At 44.2% G+C, this 16,108-nt stretch overlaps 1 protein-coding gene across 1 annotated transcript in view; it reads left to right on the forward strand.

Moving 5' to 3' along the window:
• Window positions 1–3,712: 3,712 nt before the first annotated feature.
• MTCL3 (MTCL family member 3) overlaps window positions 3,713–16,108 on the forward strand; it is a 30,049-nt gene continuing 17,653 nt past the window's right edge. Inside the window, 4 exon segments of the mRNA XM_038176104.2 lie at window positions 3,713–3,899; window positions 5,485–6,479; window positions 6,745–6,969; window positions 10,420–10,578. Coding sequence (XP_038032032.2) covers window positions 5,550–6,479; window positions 6,745–6,969; window positions 10,420–10,578 — 1,314 coding nt within the window. The 5' untranslated portion in view covers window positions 3,713–3,899; window positions 5,485–5,549.

The following is a 16,108-nucleotide window of genomic DNA, read 5'->3' on the forward strand; positions in this document are numbered from 1 at the left end:
TCCTCTTTAACACAAAGCTTTTTATTATTTTTTCCAGTATCATGATTTTATGCTGTGCAATTCTGCTATGCAATATATCTGGAAAGCTTTTCCATTTTCAAATAAATAGGAAAAGAGACCAGTGATAAAGTATTAATTGTTTATTCTCAAATTACTACTCGATACAATAGACATCAGGGCCATTTAGTCAACATATTAGACATTGGTGAATTGAAGTCTCAAACCTTCAATTTTCCATGGAAAGAGAAAAAAGACTGTGGTCTGATGTATAATTAGTCATGTCCAGCACATCTCCTTGGGCAGGGAGACAAGCTGACAGCTGGGGCAGTGCCAGCACCATGCAGCTTGCACAGCACACTCCAGTAGCTCCTCTTTCTGCCCCCACATAGCCCAGGAGCTTCCCAAGAGAGCAGATGAGGTGAGTAAGCAATGTGGCCATAGTACAGCAGCCGAGTGCCACCCAGGGAGCCTCCTGGAAAAACATCCTCTCCAACCAGCTTCTGAAATCTGCTGGTAAAATATTCTTTACTGAAAGATTGGAGGTCATGCTTTTAGGGTGTTATATAAGGTGATTCTCATCTTCACCTTATGAAAAAAAAAAAAAAAAAAAAAAAAAAAAAAAAAAAACCAAACACTTATATTGCTTAGACTGAAACTCTGCTTGGAGGAGAAATTCTGCATCTCCTTTCTCCCTCTTCTCTTTTCAATCCAGTGCTTTTTCTTCTCTTGTACAACTACGTATAACTAACTACAGTTGCAGGCTGGATTTAGAAATCTCTCTGTATGTGAACAAGCAGTAATGGAAACTAGAAAATAAGGTATTCACAGCTTTAATTTGGGGTCAAAATGCTTTTAGCCATTGAAGGCAAAAAAAAAAAAAAAAAGTATTGAAAAAGTCATACATTTGTTCTACAAGCGTGCAGCAGATTACCAATGCTCTGCATGACAAGAAATCTGAGGCAGAATAGTGAAAAAGAAATGAAGAAAATAACAGAAGGATGAAAAGAGAGAAGCAAAAGTAGACAGTGATATATCTATACATAACAGTTTAATAATTTTCTTATGGAGTCAAACCAAAGACCTATTTAGCTCATTGATAGGTGTCTGTCTGTGGCTGACAGTGGATGCTAGAGATGAACACAAAACAAGATAATGTTATCACTCCCAGACAGTTTATCAAATCAAAAAAGTGGCATTGCAGAGGTTGTCTTGAACTATGTATTTTGCCTTAGTTGCCTTCAGTTGATTTTCCTTCCTTGCCTTTGTTTGATCACTTTCCAAAGCCATGTAGACCATTAAATTCACATCACACCACGACAGGGAGTTCCAGAGCTTAACCACAAGAACCATCTTCTTTATTATTTTGGAACTCATCATCTGCTTGTTTCTTTCATTTGGATTTGCGTCTCATCCTTTATGGGAAGAGGCTGTGAATAGCACAAAAAATAACACAAAATGAAGTAACGCTTTTTAGCCTCCTTACTAAGGGTTACAGGGACCTGAGTCATATTTCTCCTCAGTCACCCCTCTTCTAGCCTGAAGTCATTCCTTGCACAAAGCCACTTCAGAACCTGGTTGCCACTCTCTGCACCTTCTACCATGGCTCTGATGAGCTGGGGGACCAGAATGACACTTGAAAATCAGAATGTATCTGTATCCTGGAATTATGACAGAGCAATAAAGATGTCTCCTGTTTTGTTCTGTCTCTTCCTAAACAATTTCTAATATTTGACTTTCAGTGTTTTGCCTGACACTGAAATTTGTGCTAACGTATTTCACCTCATGACACTGTTTCATTCCTGAAAGGTAGTAGTCACCTGAAAGCCCCTTGTTTTCTATGTAAAATTTAGATCTTTCTTTCTGTGTATTATTTCCATCCACAAGTCTTTAGAGAACCTGAAATATATATATATATATATAAAAAATTAATTTTTATTGTATTAGCATTTCTGTAATAGTTTTTTCCAAGCTAGACTTATTCTTGAAAAGGACCTGCTGGTCATGTAAAAGGCCTACAGGATCTAGCAGCAAATTTCCTAATGGCAATACAGCTTTTATAAGCAAAAGTGTGTATTGCATGGATTACACCTGTGCTCCCCTTTGCCTTCCTCTCCCACCCAAATAAATTATATGAACAGAATCATTTTTGTACCCATGTCAATTTTGATAACTGTGTCAGCACTGAGGTTTCAGTTAGAATAGAAATTTTGAGAAGAAAGTCAACAATCCCAAATGAAACAGAGATAGGCATTTTTTTTTCTACCATAAGTAGTAGTACCTTATCTTTACTATCAGATGTATGGCCTGACAATACAGGTGAAGATAACCTGATGACCTGCTTTTCAATTGGACACTAACATGAGACAATAAGGATCTCTATCTTTCCAACAGCACAATGCAACTTGTAGTAGGCAGCAGTTATAACCCCCCATTTTTGTTTTAATACAGAAAGTCTATCCAGACAATACAGAGGGAACAGAAAGGATGCTAAAGGATGTTCAGTGCTTAAAGGTAGGAATTGCTATGCTTTCCCTTATTGTGATGGCTTTATTGCCTTAATTCTGTATATTCGGGAGACAAGGAGTCCACAACCAATCTTCTACCAGAATCTATCCACCACTTCCTTAGGAAAACTACAACACATTGGGTGTATTTCTCAGCTCCAATTACAGAAATATTTTGTATTTTTATTCCTCATTTTTCAACCAATCACTCTGTTTAGTTGGTATGACTGCAGTCAATATTTAGGATGAGTTTCAAAACCCATATCCTTCAGCATTAATCTTTCATTTCTCATTTTCTGATTGTCCTCAACTCATCACATTTTCCTATGTCCACTTCATGCAGTTCAGGACTGGAGGACATGCAGACAGGGGCAGTATCTTCCCGCATCCATACATACGTCCATATATATACATATATATATGGCATATATTTAATATTGAGACACGTGTGCCATACATGTGCATATGCACAAACATTTATGTACATATGTATGTGTAATGTCGTTGTGTATATATACTGTGCATCACGACATATGGATATATGAATAAGCACACGGGTGGGGCCGTGGGGTGGAAACACGCCCTGAGCGCCCGCGCTGCCCTGCTCGGAGGCAGGGGAAAGGAAGGAAAACCCCTTTGAAAGCCCCTTTTTGTCATCGGGAAAGGTTTTCAGCTCGACAAGCCACCTAAGGTGCCCCAGAGCCAAGCCAAATTCAGCTGACAGTGCACCAAGCAGGTGGAGCTCCCCCAGGGTAATCAGGTGGCTGCCTCCGGGTTTTGCCCACGCCATGAATAAAGAGTCACTGGTAGGTTAGTCCAATATTCACGCGAAGAAATAACGCCCGGGGTTTATCTTCAATAGACCACCGCGCTTTGCCTTTGTTTCCACCTTTCCCGGCTCGTAGCAGGCTTTTGTCAAAGGGACGCGGTGCGGATCCGCTGCCCTGCGAGCGCAGATAAAGGCGGCGAACAAAGGAAAGCCTCTCTCTTATCGCCCTGCTGCTGATGCACAAGGCGCCCGGCATCCCGCCCGCTCGAAGCCGGCTCCCCTGGAGGAGCCGCTAAATAATTGATCAGGATCGATCGCCGGGGTGGATCGGGAAGGGAAGCCGGGCGCATCCTTCCCCCATTTGCGCCGTAATCCGGTGGCACCATGTGCAGATAGATAAGGAAGGGGACGCAACTCAGCCTTCAGGCCTGGGCGGGGTCCTCGCCGTCTCATCTTTTCTTTTCTCTTCCCTCCGCTGCTCTCCTCCCTCTCCCCGGCCCTGGTGAGGTCAGCTCATGAATATTGCTTCATTTTCCTGAGCGGCTCCGGCAGCGCTGGGGACCTCGTGTGCGGTGCCCGGTTCCCCGTGCATGCATTTCGCCAGCCGGGCAGCAGGCAGGGCGGTGGTGAGTAACCCGGCTGCTTTACCCTCAAGCCTTTCTTCCTTTTTCTTTTCTTCTTTTTTTTTTTTTTCTTATTAAAGGTGGGGGTGGGGGGGGATGTTTCTCCAGATTCAGATTCAACAAAAGCGCCGGGCGTGGAGGGGGAGCTGCGAGAAGCCTCCCACGCCTCTAAAACGCGGACAAAAGGCAGGCGTGCCCCGCCAGCTGCCACCCCCGGGAGGGACAGGGGTCGGGGGACAAGGGCCAGGGGCTGGGGACATCCCCACGCTGCCGGGTGGAGCCGCTGGACTCTCCCCTTTTGTTGCCGGCGGGTGTTCCTGCGCTTTTTCCACCTGCAGAGACGCAGCGTCCTGGCGCCACGTGGGCTTGCCACTGGAGGGGAGATGGGGTCGCGGAGTTTTGTGAGGGTTTTCGGAGGTTTCGGACCCGGGCTCAGACGAGGCTTGCTTTGTGGGGAACAAAATAAATCAGAAAAACAGTAGGGAAGAGTCGGAGTTAAGAGGAAGATGCAGGATCTAGGCTGAGCCCTGACTTCCTGCAGGTTTTTTTTAGGTTTGGGTTTAAAGAGTGGCATTTTGGACCTGTCCAGCTCTGAAAAGCAGCAGTTTGGGAATTGTATTTATGCTTGCTAGAGAAGCAAAGCAAATCGGTGTTGTGGTGCAAGTATAAGTTTTGGTAGGCTTACACTCCCTTACATGCTCCCTTTTTGCTTATTAATGCCTGGGAAAATCCTGCCAAATTATGTTCTTTTGAGCATTAATTTTCAATGGATTGGTTAAAATCAGGGTGATAATGACAGTGCATTTGAGAGGAAACCTTGTACCCCTGCCAGTGAGTGCAGAGTAAACACAGTGTCATTGTCTGGTGTGTTGCAGGGAATAAACCAATTGTCAGGGCAGGGCATAATGTCTACATTGACTTTGACCAGTTGGCTTTCTTTACTCTGTACTTTGCGGTGGGACAGTTGGGAATCACAAGGCCACGTTAGGAATGCTGTCATTGCAATTTTGGCCCACATTTTCCCTTTAAGGATGGCTGAATAAAGGCTATGCGAAAACAGTTTATGGATCATAGCTATTATTTTTAGAATGCCTTACGGCACATCTTTGCAGCATGGTATGGCACCTAGCAGCCTATTTCAGTCATCTGCTGTGACCACGAAAACTCTACTAGGGTCAGGCCCTAGGGGGAAAATTGCCACCTGAGCACCTGCAGGAGAATACAGTGCCACATCTAGTGCTGGGCCAGGCTCCTTCCTTAATCCCTACGTTTTGGAAATGCGCTGGAGGGATTTTACCCCGGTGCTGCTTCAGTGTAACGGGTAACAAGCCTGAATTGCACCTTAGGTCTTGACAACGCTTCTGGGAGACAAACTGATGCCAAGATGGGTGTAGAAGTTGTTTCAGTGTCCCTTTGGCTCTTGATTTGTGCCTTGGAGGCCTCCCTTGACGAGGCCCTGTCAAGCCTGAAGGGGGCGGCCCCGGGGGAGGCAGGTGCAGCAGCAGCGGGCACACGGCGGGGCAGGGCCGGGGCCTCCTCCCGGTCTCCCCCTGCCCCCCGACCGTCCTCCCCGCTTCTCCTCCCGCAGCCGGCCGGCCGGAGGAGGCGGAGGACGCCGCCGGCGATGGACTCTGCCCGCAGATAGCCGCCGCCATGAGCCAGCCGCCCGCAGGGGGCGCCGCCGCCGAGCCTCGCCTGCACCCGGAGGGCAGCAGCGGCAGGAAGCAGCCGCGAGCCTCCTCCCCGGCCAGGGCCCGCGACGCCCCCCCACGACCCCCGCCCGCCGCCGCCCGCGCCCCGCCAGCCGCCGCCGCCGCCGCCGCGGCCGCCGCCTCCTCCTCCAAGGCCGGCTCCGGGGCCCCGCGGCCGCCGCCGGGACAGGCGCCGAGGGGCGGCCGGGGCCGCGCCGCCGAGCGGCTGGGGCGAGGCGCGGCGCCGCCGGGCGCTGTCCAGCCCGCAGCCGGTGCTGAAGCGCCGCCCGCCGCCGAGCCCGGCGAGGAGGCGCCCCCTGCGGGCGGCGGCGGGGGGGAGCGGGAGCGGGAGCGGGAGCGGGAGGGGGCGGCGGCGCCGCAGCCGCAGCCGCAGCCGCCGCCGCCGCCGCCGCCCAGGCAGTGGCGGGGGAAAGCGGGGCGGTCCCCGCTGAAGGGCGCGGGGGAGGCGGCCCCGGCGCCTCCATCTTCGTCGGGCGCCGCCAAGGGCCGCGGGGCGGCGGGCGGCGGCGGCGGGTTCTGGAGGGAGGGATGCCTGCAAAGTGAGCTCATCCAGTTCCACCTCAGGAAGGGGCTGGCGGCGGCCGCCCAGATGCAAACCAAGGGCAGCAACCACGGCAGCGGCGGCCCCGGCCCCGGCGCCGCCTCCGCCTCCGCCTCCCCGGCGGCCGCCGCCTCGGCCGAGCCTCCCCCGGCATCCTCCGCCTCCTCGCCCTCTGCCATGGCGGCGGCGGCCGGGGCCGAGGGGCTGCGGCAGGGCGAGGCGGGCGGCGGCGGCCGGAGCGGCACCCCCGAGGGCTCCCTGAGCCCGCAGCTGCAGGACGAGATGCAGGAGGAGATGGAGAAGCTGCGGGAGGAGAACGAGAGCCTCAAGGTGAGGGGCCGGGGGCTGCGGGCTGGGAGGTGGCGGGGGGTGGGAGGTGGGAGCTTCCCTGCCGCCCTGCTCCCGGTGGGCTCGCAGCCGCGCTTCCCTGCTTCGTTGCGGCTCTCCTGATGAGCTCGGCAGCACTTAGGCGGTGTCCCCGCAGGGATGAGGGCCGGTCCCCACGCTCCGTGTTGGCCGGCTCCCCCCGTGCTTGCTGGCATTTGTGTTTTTGACCCACCTGTTGCGTCCCCACCCCTTCTCGCCCCGGTGCCAGAACGAGATAGATGAGCTGAGGACCGAGATGGACGAGATGAGGGACAGCTTCTTCGAGGAGGACGCTTGTCAGCTTCAAGAGATGCGCCACGAGCTGGAGCGAGCCAACAAGAACTGCCGGATCCTCCAGTACCGGCTGCGCAAGGCCGAGCGCAAGAGGCTCCGCTACGCGCAGACTGGCGAGATCGATGGCGAGCTCCTGCGCAGCATGGAGCAGGACCTCAAGGTACGGGCGTGAGCAGGTGTCGAGGAGAGGGAGCGCCAGGGACGGAGACACGGACGTGCTCTCAGTCCTCATGACTCAGGCATTTCCATCCCTTCCGTTGTACAACGCGCACCCTACACGGCACGTAGGATTGCAGCGGCCAAGCCTCCTGTAGTAATGTAAGCCCTTCAATGAGTGGCCCGGTGGTGAGGCTTCGTGGGTAGGCTGTTCTCAGCTTTGGTCCAATCATTTTTCATGAAGGTAATGTGCAATAAGTGACTCAAATACAAATTGGGATCTAGAGTTCTGGATCTTTTTATGATGAACATAAACTGTGTCCTACTGCTGCAAAATTAAACCAACCTCACTGAACGGTCCCATTGACTTTTAGGGGATTGCAGTACTCCTTAAAGATTTCAGAGGACTGTTATATTAAATACATGAAATCCTGACAGTGGGTGTCAGTGGAAAAACTCTTTATCTTCAACAAAGCCTGGATTTTCCACATCCACCTGAAACCGTAGATGCAGCCCATCAAATTTCAGTGTGTCATCAGCTGTATTTAATCCATAGCATCTGAATGAACCACAGCCCATTGCAGAGGGCAAGTTTCAGCCTTTGTTTAAAGTCTGACATTAGTAAATAATGCATCATCTCCATTCTAGATTTCTCCAATTACAGGGAAAAAAAGTTTCTTGTGCTAGTTGGAATTTGTTTTATGTTTGCTTCCATACTGTAGATTTTGTTAAGGCTGTTACTGAATCAGCACTTCTAAACCTTCTTCAGTTGATGGGTCTCCCAGTTATTTCTCATGGAAATGCAGACCTCTGCTATAGCAAATTGGACCTTGTTGACCACGCTGCTGCCTGGGACTAGTCACCTATGTTGAGTTCTGTGGACTGCAGTTGGAAATGATAATTTAATACATGGTCATGAACAGGTCAATTTCAAACTTCTTTCTGATAAACACAATGGATTGAGAGTCTGTTATTCCCAGCCCTGTTTTTAGGAGTTGGATCATCTTTTCTGAAAAGTTTCCAGCTTATCATCATTCTTACTAAAACGTAGATACCAGGCCAAGGCATATTCCAGTAATTTTCTTGCTCATGCCATTAATAATGCTAATATCCTTCTTGGTATTTCTATTTAATAATCCTTTTCCGTGCACATTAAAAAATGCATCTGCTGTTTTGGCCATGACAGTTCTGTAAGTAGCTGCTCACGTGGCTATAGACAAACTTCTGCCTTCCTGGTCAGAAACAAAAGTAGTGAAATGTTTTTTTGATGCACCCTACTCAGGGCTTAGGTAGAACAAAACAAGGGGCATTTTGCATGCTCAAAATGATGTGAACAGTTGTGCTACACACCTTGCAGGCAGAATTTGAATGGGAACCTTCCTGTCCCAAGTGAATGTTGTGATTCCAGCTTCTAGAGTTGATTTATTTGTTGGCTCAATGCTACTTTGTATTAGCAAGTGATTTAAACAGAGGGCTGGGAGGGAAGTTGACTCTGTAGTTAGGTGCTCACCTGCCACATAGGAGGTACCAGCTAAGGCCTCAGGTTGAAGAAAGGACTCTCTTCAGTTACGACTTCTCTTGTGTCTTTCCTAATAACCATGCAACTTACTACTTGGGAAAGAATAATGATTTTATGGAGCCTTCCCACATGATTGTGTCCTTCTTTGGGGTAGGGATGTTTGTCAAGTGCCATATTTCTGCCAAACTGAATTTCTGGTTCTTGCTAGCCATATTTGTAACTCCTGTGCAGTTCTTTGTAGTGATCCCAAATCTGCTTCTGAAGAATTTCTATCCAAAATAATGTTCTCCATTTTACAAGGGTGATACAAGAGGGGACGTGGTTCTTCAGAGGTATTGTCTTGCATACAGCTGTGTTAAAATGCATCTTGAATAAGTAAGCCCCTATTCCCAGGTGATCTTGAATACTCTGTAGGATTTACCTGCATTAATTACCTCTCCACTAAATTTTGTTACAAAACATCACTACCAGTAAGGATTTTGTTATTTCATTGTATTTACTGATTCAGAGTGTAACTGTGGGCTGCAGACAGATTCTGATAGGTTGCTGTTAAAAATATGTCCCCAATGATTTTCCATTTACTTTGGTTGGACAACTAAATGAGCAGTTTAATACTGACTATGGGAAAATCCATCAAAATACATTCCTTTGGTGTGATTCTCAGCTCATTCTGCAGTCTCTTTGGAGTATGCTTATAATTGAAATTCCCCTCCACCCTCTCTTTCTGTTGGGCATTATGTGTCTTGAGTGTGTGTGCAGTGGGGGAGGTTATTGAATAGTCTTGTGCTACACTGCAGTGTTGTATCAGTAATTCACACACACTGTGTTTCTTGTCAGGGGAGGCTGACTCACTAGCTGCTGCTGTTTTCTGGTAGATCGGATTCTTCTAGACTGCTTGCTTACAATTATTATTTTTTCTTTAGAGCTTTAGTATGTCAAATAGAGTTCTTTGACATACCGTAGTGAATAACCCTCTCTGAGCTCCCCTAAATAGTGTTAGAAAAGGTAAATTTTACTTTCTGATGTTTTAAAAAAGCTTGAATTTGCCTTTTCAAATTATATGTCTAAATCACCACCATAGCAGGAATTAGTGTACATTTAAATATTTTTAGTGTATGATTATAATTTCTGCTTGTTTCATCAAATACAATGCAAATAGCTTGAATGGCAAAATTCTTTTTACCTTACCTGAGGAAAAGGAATTAGATATTGTCATGTTCCTTTTAGCTCTTCCTGTGAAAATGAAATTTAGAAACAAACAAACAAAAACAACTACAAAAAAACACCTCATGTTTATTTCAATTTAAAAATATTGGATTACATTTGGATAAATACAAGGTCAGTAAGAATGATGCTTTTTCATATTTTACTCTTTAAATTAACCAGTAGCGCTAAATGCCAAATAGTTAGATTATCTGTCCATGAAGGAGAGAGAAACTAAAAGGGTAGAAATAAAGGTTCATCCATTTGTGGTTCTATGCAATGGACAGGTACAGTAGGCCTGGAGAAGGTGGGCTCTGCTTTTAAACTGATGCTTCCACATGTCAAGTGTTTGAAGGGCATATCCTTTAGTGCATTGAAAAGCAGGGGGCTGGCAGTGGTAGAAAGAAAACAGATACTGCGCTGTCCAGGAATAATGAAGATACTGTTTCGTTTTGATGTAACAGAACCTAAGAAATAGTTACCAGTGGCTCCAGTGAAGTCCATAGGAAGAACATGCCAGCTTTTTGTAGGAATTGTCTTGAATTTTGAATCGTTTAAAATTCTATCTGTGTATGCCATTGTCTACACGTTTCCTTACATGCTGCTTCCATAAAAGCATCAGAATTGACCTGTAAATGGTTGCTTAGACACTAAGCACTTCAGCACTAATTCTTTTGTAATTCTAATTACTTTTTTTTCTTCTTCTTCTTTTTGAAATACCACTTCATTTAGGTTGCAAAAGATGTATCAGTGAGACTTCATCATGAGTTAGAAAATGTGGAAGAAAAACGTACAATAACAGAAGATGAAAATGAAAAATTAAGGCAGCAGCTTATAGAAGTTGAAACTGCAAAACAGGCACTACAGAATGAACTGGAAAAAATGAAAGAGGTTAGTGTTGCTATTTACTTCTACACAATGTATTTGAAGTTCTCAAATTCTTACTGTTAAACTTATTTTTCTTCCTGTAACTTGTTTTGGGGGCAAAAAATATGACAGATAAAAGTTGGAAGTAGCAAAGAGTGCTGAGAAACAGATTGGTGACTGGCAAGCAGAGAATGAACTAAAATATTCAGTGATTTCTAGAAGAAATGGAAAGCAAACTGTGGCTTTGTTTTTCTCAGACTGGGAGGGAAATGTAGAACATAGCTGTAACTATGTAGATATAATAAATGTAGAACATAGATGTAACAGAGTTCAGAAGCTTTGAGACTTTGTACTTAAGTTAAGACCTGCGGATAGAATGTTGAAAGGAGTCAGAGGCATCTGACTTTGCAAATGATGTTCCCCCCACATTGTTACAAAGACCAGTATTTTCCCTTTGCAAGGGACTGGCAGGCACCCTAAGACAGGGAATCGAGACACATCTCCATGTTGTTCAGGCATGCTCTTCTGGAGTTCTGGAGAGTGGGGGACTCCACCTGGCCTTTCAGTCTTAGCATAATTTTATTTTACATCTAATTCATCTACAAAATTACTCCATTTGCCATTATATAGATGCAAGATACCATCCCATTAAGTAAGCAGAAAATTGTATTACAGCGGTAATAGCCTGGCTGACAGAGATAATAAAGCATGTGGTAAAAGGAGAAACTGTTGAATAAGAATGAATTCTTGGAACAGATTTTAGAAACAATTCTCATGTTCAGTGTTTAAAATTCAATGAATGACACCGATTTTCACGTTTAGTAATATTCCCTAACAGAAATGCCAATATCTACTTTGATCTTACATGAAGCAGAAGAGAGATGTATTTAAGTTGTTAAGAAAGACAGGAGATTCTCAGTTGTATGATAAGTTACAGTATTTTTAAGAATTGCAAATGCTTACTCTAAGTGATGTAGTATTAAAAATATTCATATGTTTCCTTTACAGGAACTGAATTTCAACCATGTTAGTAGAGGATAAACAGGTGGTTATTTTTTGTCACCTTCTGCTGCTTTTCCAGATAATTGCAGATTTGAAAAGGGCATGAAATCTGAGCCTTATTTAGCTTCCTCTCCTCTCTGAGATTTCCTTTTTCTGTTTTCACTCTGGTCTATGCCGTCAAATACCACTCAGTTTCTGGGACCATCTTCTTTATGACAGCGGACTTTCTGTAATTGTCCTTACAACTTGTTGTTAAGCTTGACTTTACTCCAAGTTTTCAATGTTTGTTGTCCTTCAGACTCTACTTTCCTGTATATTCCTATTGCTGAATCCTTTCCTCCTGCCCTGTGATGGGTTGTTCCACAGGTAGCTAATTTGCTTTTTCCTTGTTTCTTCTTATGGGTCTTTGCACTACAGTGAAATGTAGTGGCAATTTAATACCTTGCATTATTTGGGAGCTGTGTAGCTGCAGGACATTAACCCAATAATTAGGCTTCCTCATCTCTTTCATCAGTGGTCTTTTTCTCCTTATCCTGTCTCTTCCCTCTGGCCCACTAGGCTGAACCGTGGCTCTTCTGTTCTCATATTCCACTTCTTTTTTAGCTTAGGTATTTGCGTCTTTATGTCTTTGCCCTTGGAAGCCTTCAATGGAAGGATACTTCAGGCTCTAGAACAAAAAATGTATTTAAGTTAGGGGCTCTTCTACATGATACTATTTTCCTGAAGCTGAAGCAGATGAATGATTCCCTTTGGCACAGAATGGGGGCACTGAGCCAGAGCTGAGAAATCCATTAAGACTCTACACCAGAGTAGAGATGGGGCTGATGAAGAGTCAGAAATACATCCTTATACTGAGCTGGGGAGAGCTGCCATGCCCAGTTATTATGTGTGTCATCAGAATTAGGCAGGAGTTTTCATTTATGTATTTCACACAGACTGCTGAGTTTCAGTGAGCAGAGGAGGCTACTTGTCGGGCTAAGACTTCCAGCAGAGGGTGGGAGATACTGGAGAACGGTTGAGGAGATGCAAGTCAGAGAAAAGCAAGTTTGAAGCAAAGGCAAATTATTATGCACTTTGCAAACATGCCATGTCTTTGGGAGCCAACGGAAGAAGGCTGATGAAGAACACTAATGCTTACAAATTTGAAATTTAGAATCTGTGAAAAAACTATGAAAATGTTAACATGAAACAACTGTGAGGACAGCCCATAGTAGTCCAAAGTGAATTAGATTTTTTTCTGTGACAAAAGCTTTTTCTTATTCTTCAGAAACTGGAGCTTTTGTATGTCACTGTCAGATAGTCATAACATTAATCTGTTTGCATGTGAGTTACTTCCTGTGGTTTCACAGTATTATAACCCATTCTTATTTCAGTACACCTATTATAACCAATGGAACCTCGTCAAGTAAGTTCTAATCAGCATAAATAGGAATGCAGAGTCAAGGCCTTTTGTCTGGATTGTGTTCTTCACTTTACTGTGCTTTGAATTAATGACAGAAGTAACTCTAAAGTCAATGAAGCTTTTTGATTTTACAGCATAGTAGTAGTGCTCAGAGTAAATATATCTGATTTCTATACTTTTATGTTACCTAGTGTACTGCAGAAACACAGACCTAATTTTGTGCACCAGCTGATAAAGCTTCCCAGTCTTCTCAAAATCTATTTATTTATAACTGCCATGGGAAATTTGTTCTCCTTTTATGATGAATGGTGTGAGGTAGCAAAGAAAGGTTAAAAGACTTAATAGAAAATGTTGGAGGCAGAAACAGCGTTTTTTGTCCGTTGGTCTCCAGAGTGTGACCAGAGCCAAAGCTTCCTGTGTAGATTCTATATTGTTTTAATACACAAGACTTGACCACAAACATGTCTATAATATAAATGCTAGCAGATGTGTTTGTGTAGACAAAGCTAGAGTGTAGAGACAGATCCAGAGTTCTCCACTGAACATTTTGGGGTGAATATAGACTTGTGAATGTATTTGTACAGAGATATAGGAAATAGTTGCAATTTCCTTTCCTGGTTTGGAGCTTTTGGAAATATATATATATATGCATATAATATATATATATCATGACAAACAGACGTTGTTTATGATTGCAGCAGAAGCTTGCAAGCATCCAAGGTTTGGAAGGTGCTCCAGCAAGGCATATGTTTTCTATCAGTTACTCTTACTTGCAGTCCCCCAGCCTGCAGGTATTTCATTTTGCAGCGTTATTCCTGCATGCATCCACATGGAAACACAAGATTTTTAATCTAGGTTGTCAATTTTCATAATTTATTTCTGGGAACTGCTGTTGATTTCCTCTTTGTTGTTTGATATTAATAATTCTAATGCTTTTTATTTTGTTTTTTTTTTTTAAGCTAAGAACAAACTAGAGACATAAAATGTTTCCTGAAATAAAGAGAAAGCAACTGTAGCTAGATGCAATTTTTAAACGTAAAAAAAAAAAAAAAAAAAAAGCTAATGACTTGCATTCCTTAGCATATTCATTAATTTGTTTTTAGTTCTTACACTCATTTTAGATATGCAGTAAGAAAAGTAAGTAGTATTCAAATTGGCAACGATACTCCTACTGACAGAAGCTTAATAATTCAAATTATGGTAAGCATTTGTTGAAGCCTAATTAACACTTACAGACCTTTTAATGATGAAATATGAACACAAAATAAGAATTCATTCCTTTGCTATAGCTTTATAGGAAATGCCCAGTTAGCCATGTTTTAGAAGGTTTGTTGTGAGAGAAACGAAGTAGGGGGAGAGTATGACAGATGTACTGGACCCTGGGCTTCATAAATCCTCATTGCAATGCAGATATGTAATTGCAGAAGGCACAGTGTTTTTTTCAGAGACATATGTCTTTATGGATAGAAATAGATTGTTCTGCTAATGCTCCAAGCTGGGCAGATGCAAGATAGCTCAGTTCTTACAGCCACGTTACAGTAATGTCATCAAGCTGACATTTTCTTCTTCTGAGCTCTGGTTATTAGCTCAGGTAGCGAGCTTGTGATAACCATTGCTACGTGGCATGAACCAGAGACATCTTGTGCCCAGTCAATTCAGAATGCAGGCAGAGGAGTTTGCATCTCTCTGCATGGATCTGTGTTTTCCTGGAGCGGTGCCTGTCTTGTCAGTCTGTTTCGTATGTTGCATGAAGATGGAAGACAGCAGCATGATCTAGGGAGCTGGGTACAGGGCTTGCAAGGAGGAATTTGGATTCTGTTCCTGATTTTGATACAAACCGGCTGTGGGATCACAGGAAAGTAGTTATACCTTTCTGCTTACTCTTGCAACATTTGTTCTGCTCTGTTTATGTAACCTGTGGGCACAGATTAGATCTCCATACATCACTGAGTGCTCAGGCCGAGCAGGAATCAGGACAGTAGCTGGAGATTTCACAACAAAAGCTGCTGTCAATGAAAGAAAGAAGGGAAAAACAAACAAACAAACAAAAAAACAACAACCCACCACTACAAAAAACAAAACTGGAGAGCTGTGAATAGAACTGGTAAGGGATATTCTCGTCCCAGTACTCTTGATCACTAATATCAGCCACTATGTCTCCTTGATAAAAATCTCTCATTTTTTTTCTCTCTAAGTCTCTTCTTCTGTCATCTAACCACAACCACGGATTTCTCTTAACTCTTCACTTTTGCATCTGGATTGAGGGCAGTGGAAGATCATTCACTCTACTGTGAAACACAACTGTATCAATTATATCAGCAACTATGAGCACAAGAGAAAATGTTTCTGGTTGTAATGCCTGACTTCAGCATTTCTTAGACCAATATGGAGCAATAGTAGCAGGAGTAATTAGGCATTGTCTTCTGGAGTTGGAACATAATCTGTCAGTTTGAGTAAATGTACAGATTGACAGCTAGGGGGGGAGAGTATGTGATAGTTTATAAATACAGATTTTTCTGCAGTTTAAACTGGTAAACTCCAAGAAATAATTACCTGGTGATCTATGGGAATGGAAGATTTTAGAAGGGATACTATTGGGTCAGTCATGATTGGATGAATTGCAAAAGCACAAAGTATATATTATATATTGACACAAAAACATTCCATAACAGAGGCATACAGGAACCCCTCAAAAGAACAGTTGCTAGAATAATTTAATACAAGCAAACCAGGATATTCTGTTCTTGGAGAGAGAATCACTTTGCTGAAGTGTTCTAAAATATTACCGGTGTTAATGTCTTCAACACATTGCAGGAATCTCGTCTTCTAGTTTTGTAAAAAAAGCTTTCATCTATTTCATCTTATTCATCAGATGGTCTGTAGGAGATGCGCAAAAAGATGTTACCCATGCTTCTCTGTCCTTTGATCCTTACCCATAGCTTGTAACTAGCCCATCACCCATAACAGTGCAATGCATTTGAACTTTGCATAAAGTAGAACCTTTTTCCCTCACCATTCAAGATCATGTCAATCTATGGCAGCACTCCAGGCATGTGAGCTATCCTGTCCTGTCTCCCATGTTATCTGAGCAAGGTCAGAGCTCTGTAACTGGGTGTGGATTTCTAGCTTGTGTTTCTTTCCCATGCTGCA

The sequence above is a fragment of the Anas platyrhynchos genome, chromosome 3 (assembly GCF_047663525.1).
Source record: "Anas platyrhynchos isolate ZD024472 breed Pekin duck chromosome 3, IASCAAS_PekinDuck_T2T, whole genome shotgun sequence".
NCBI classification, from domain to species: Eukaryota; Metazoa; Chordata; class Aves; order Anseriformes; family Anatidae; genus Anas; species Anas platyrhynchos.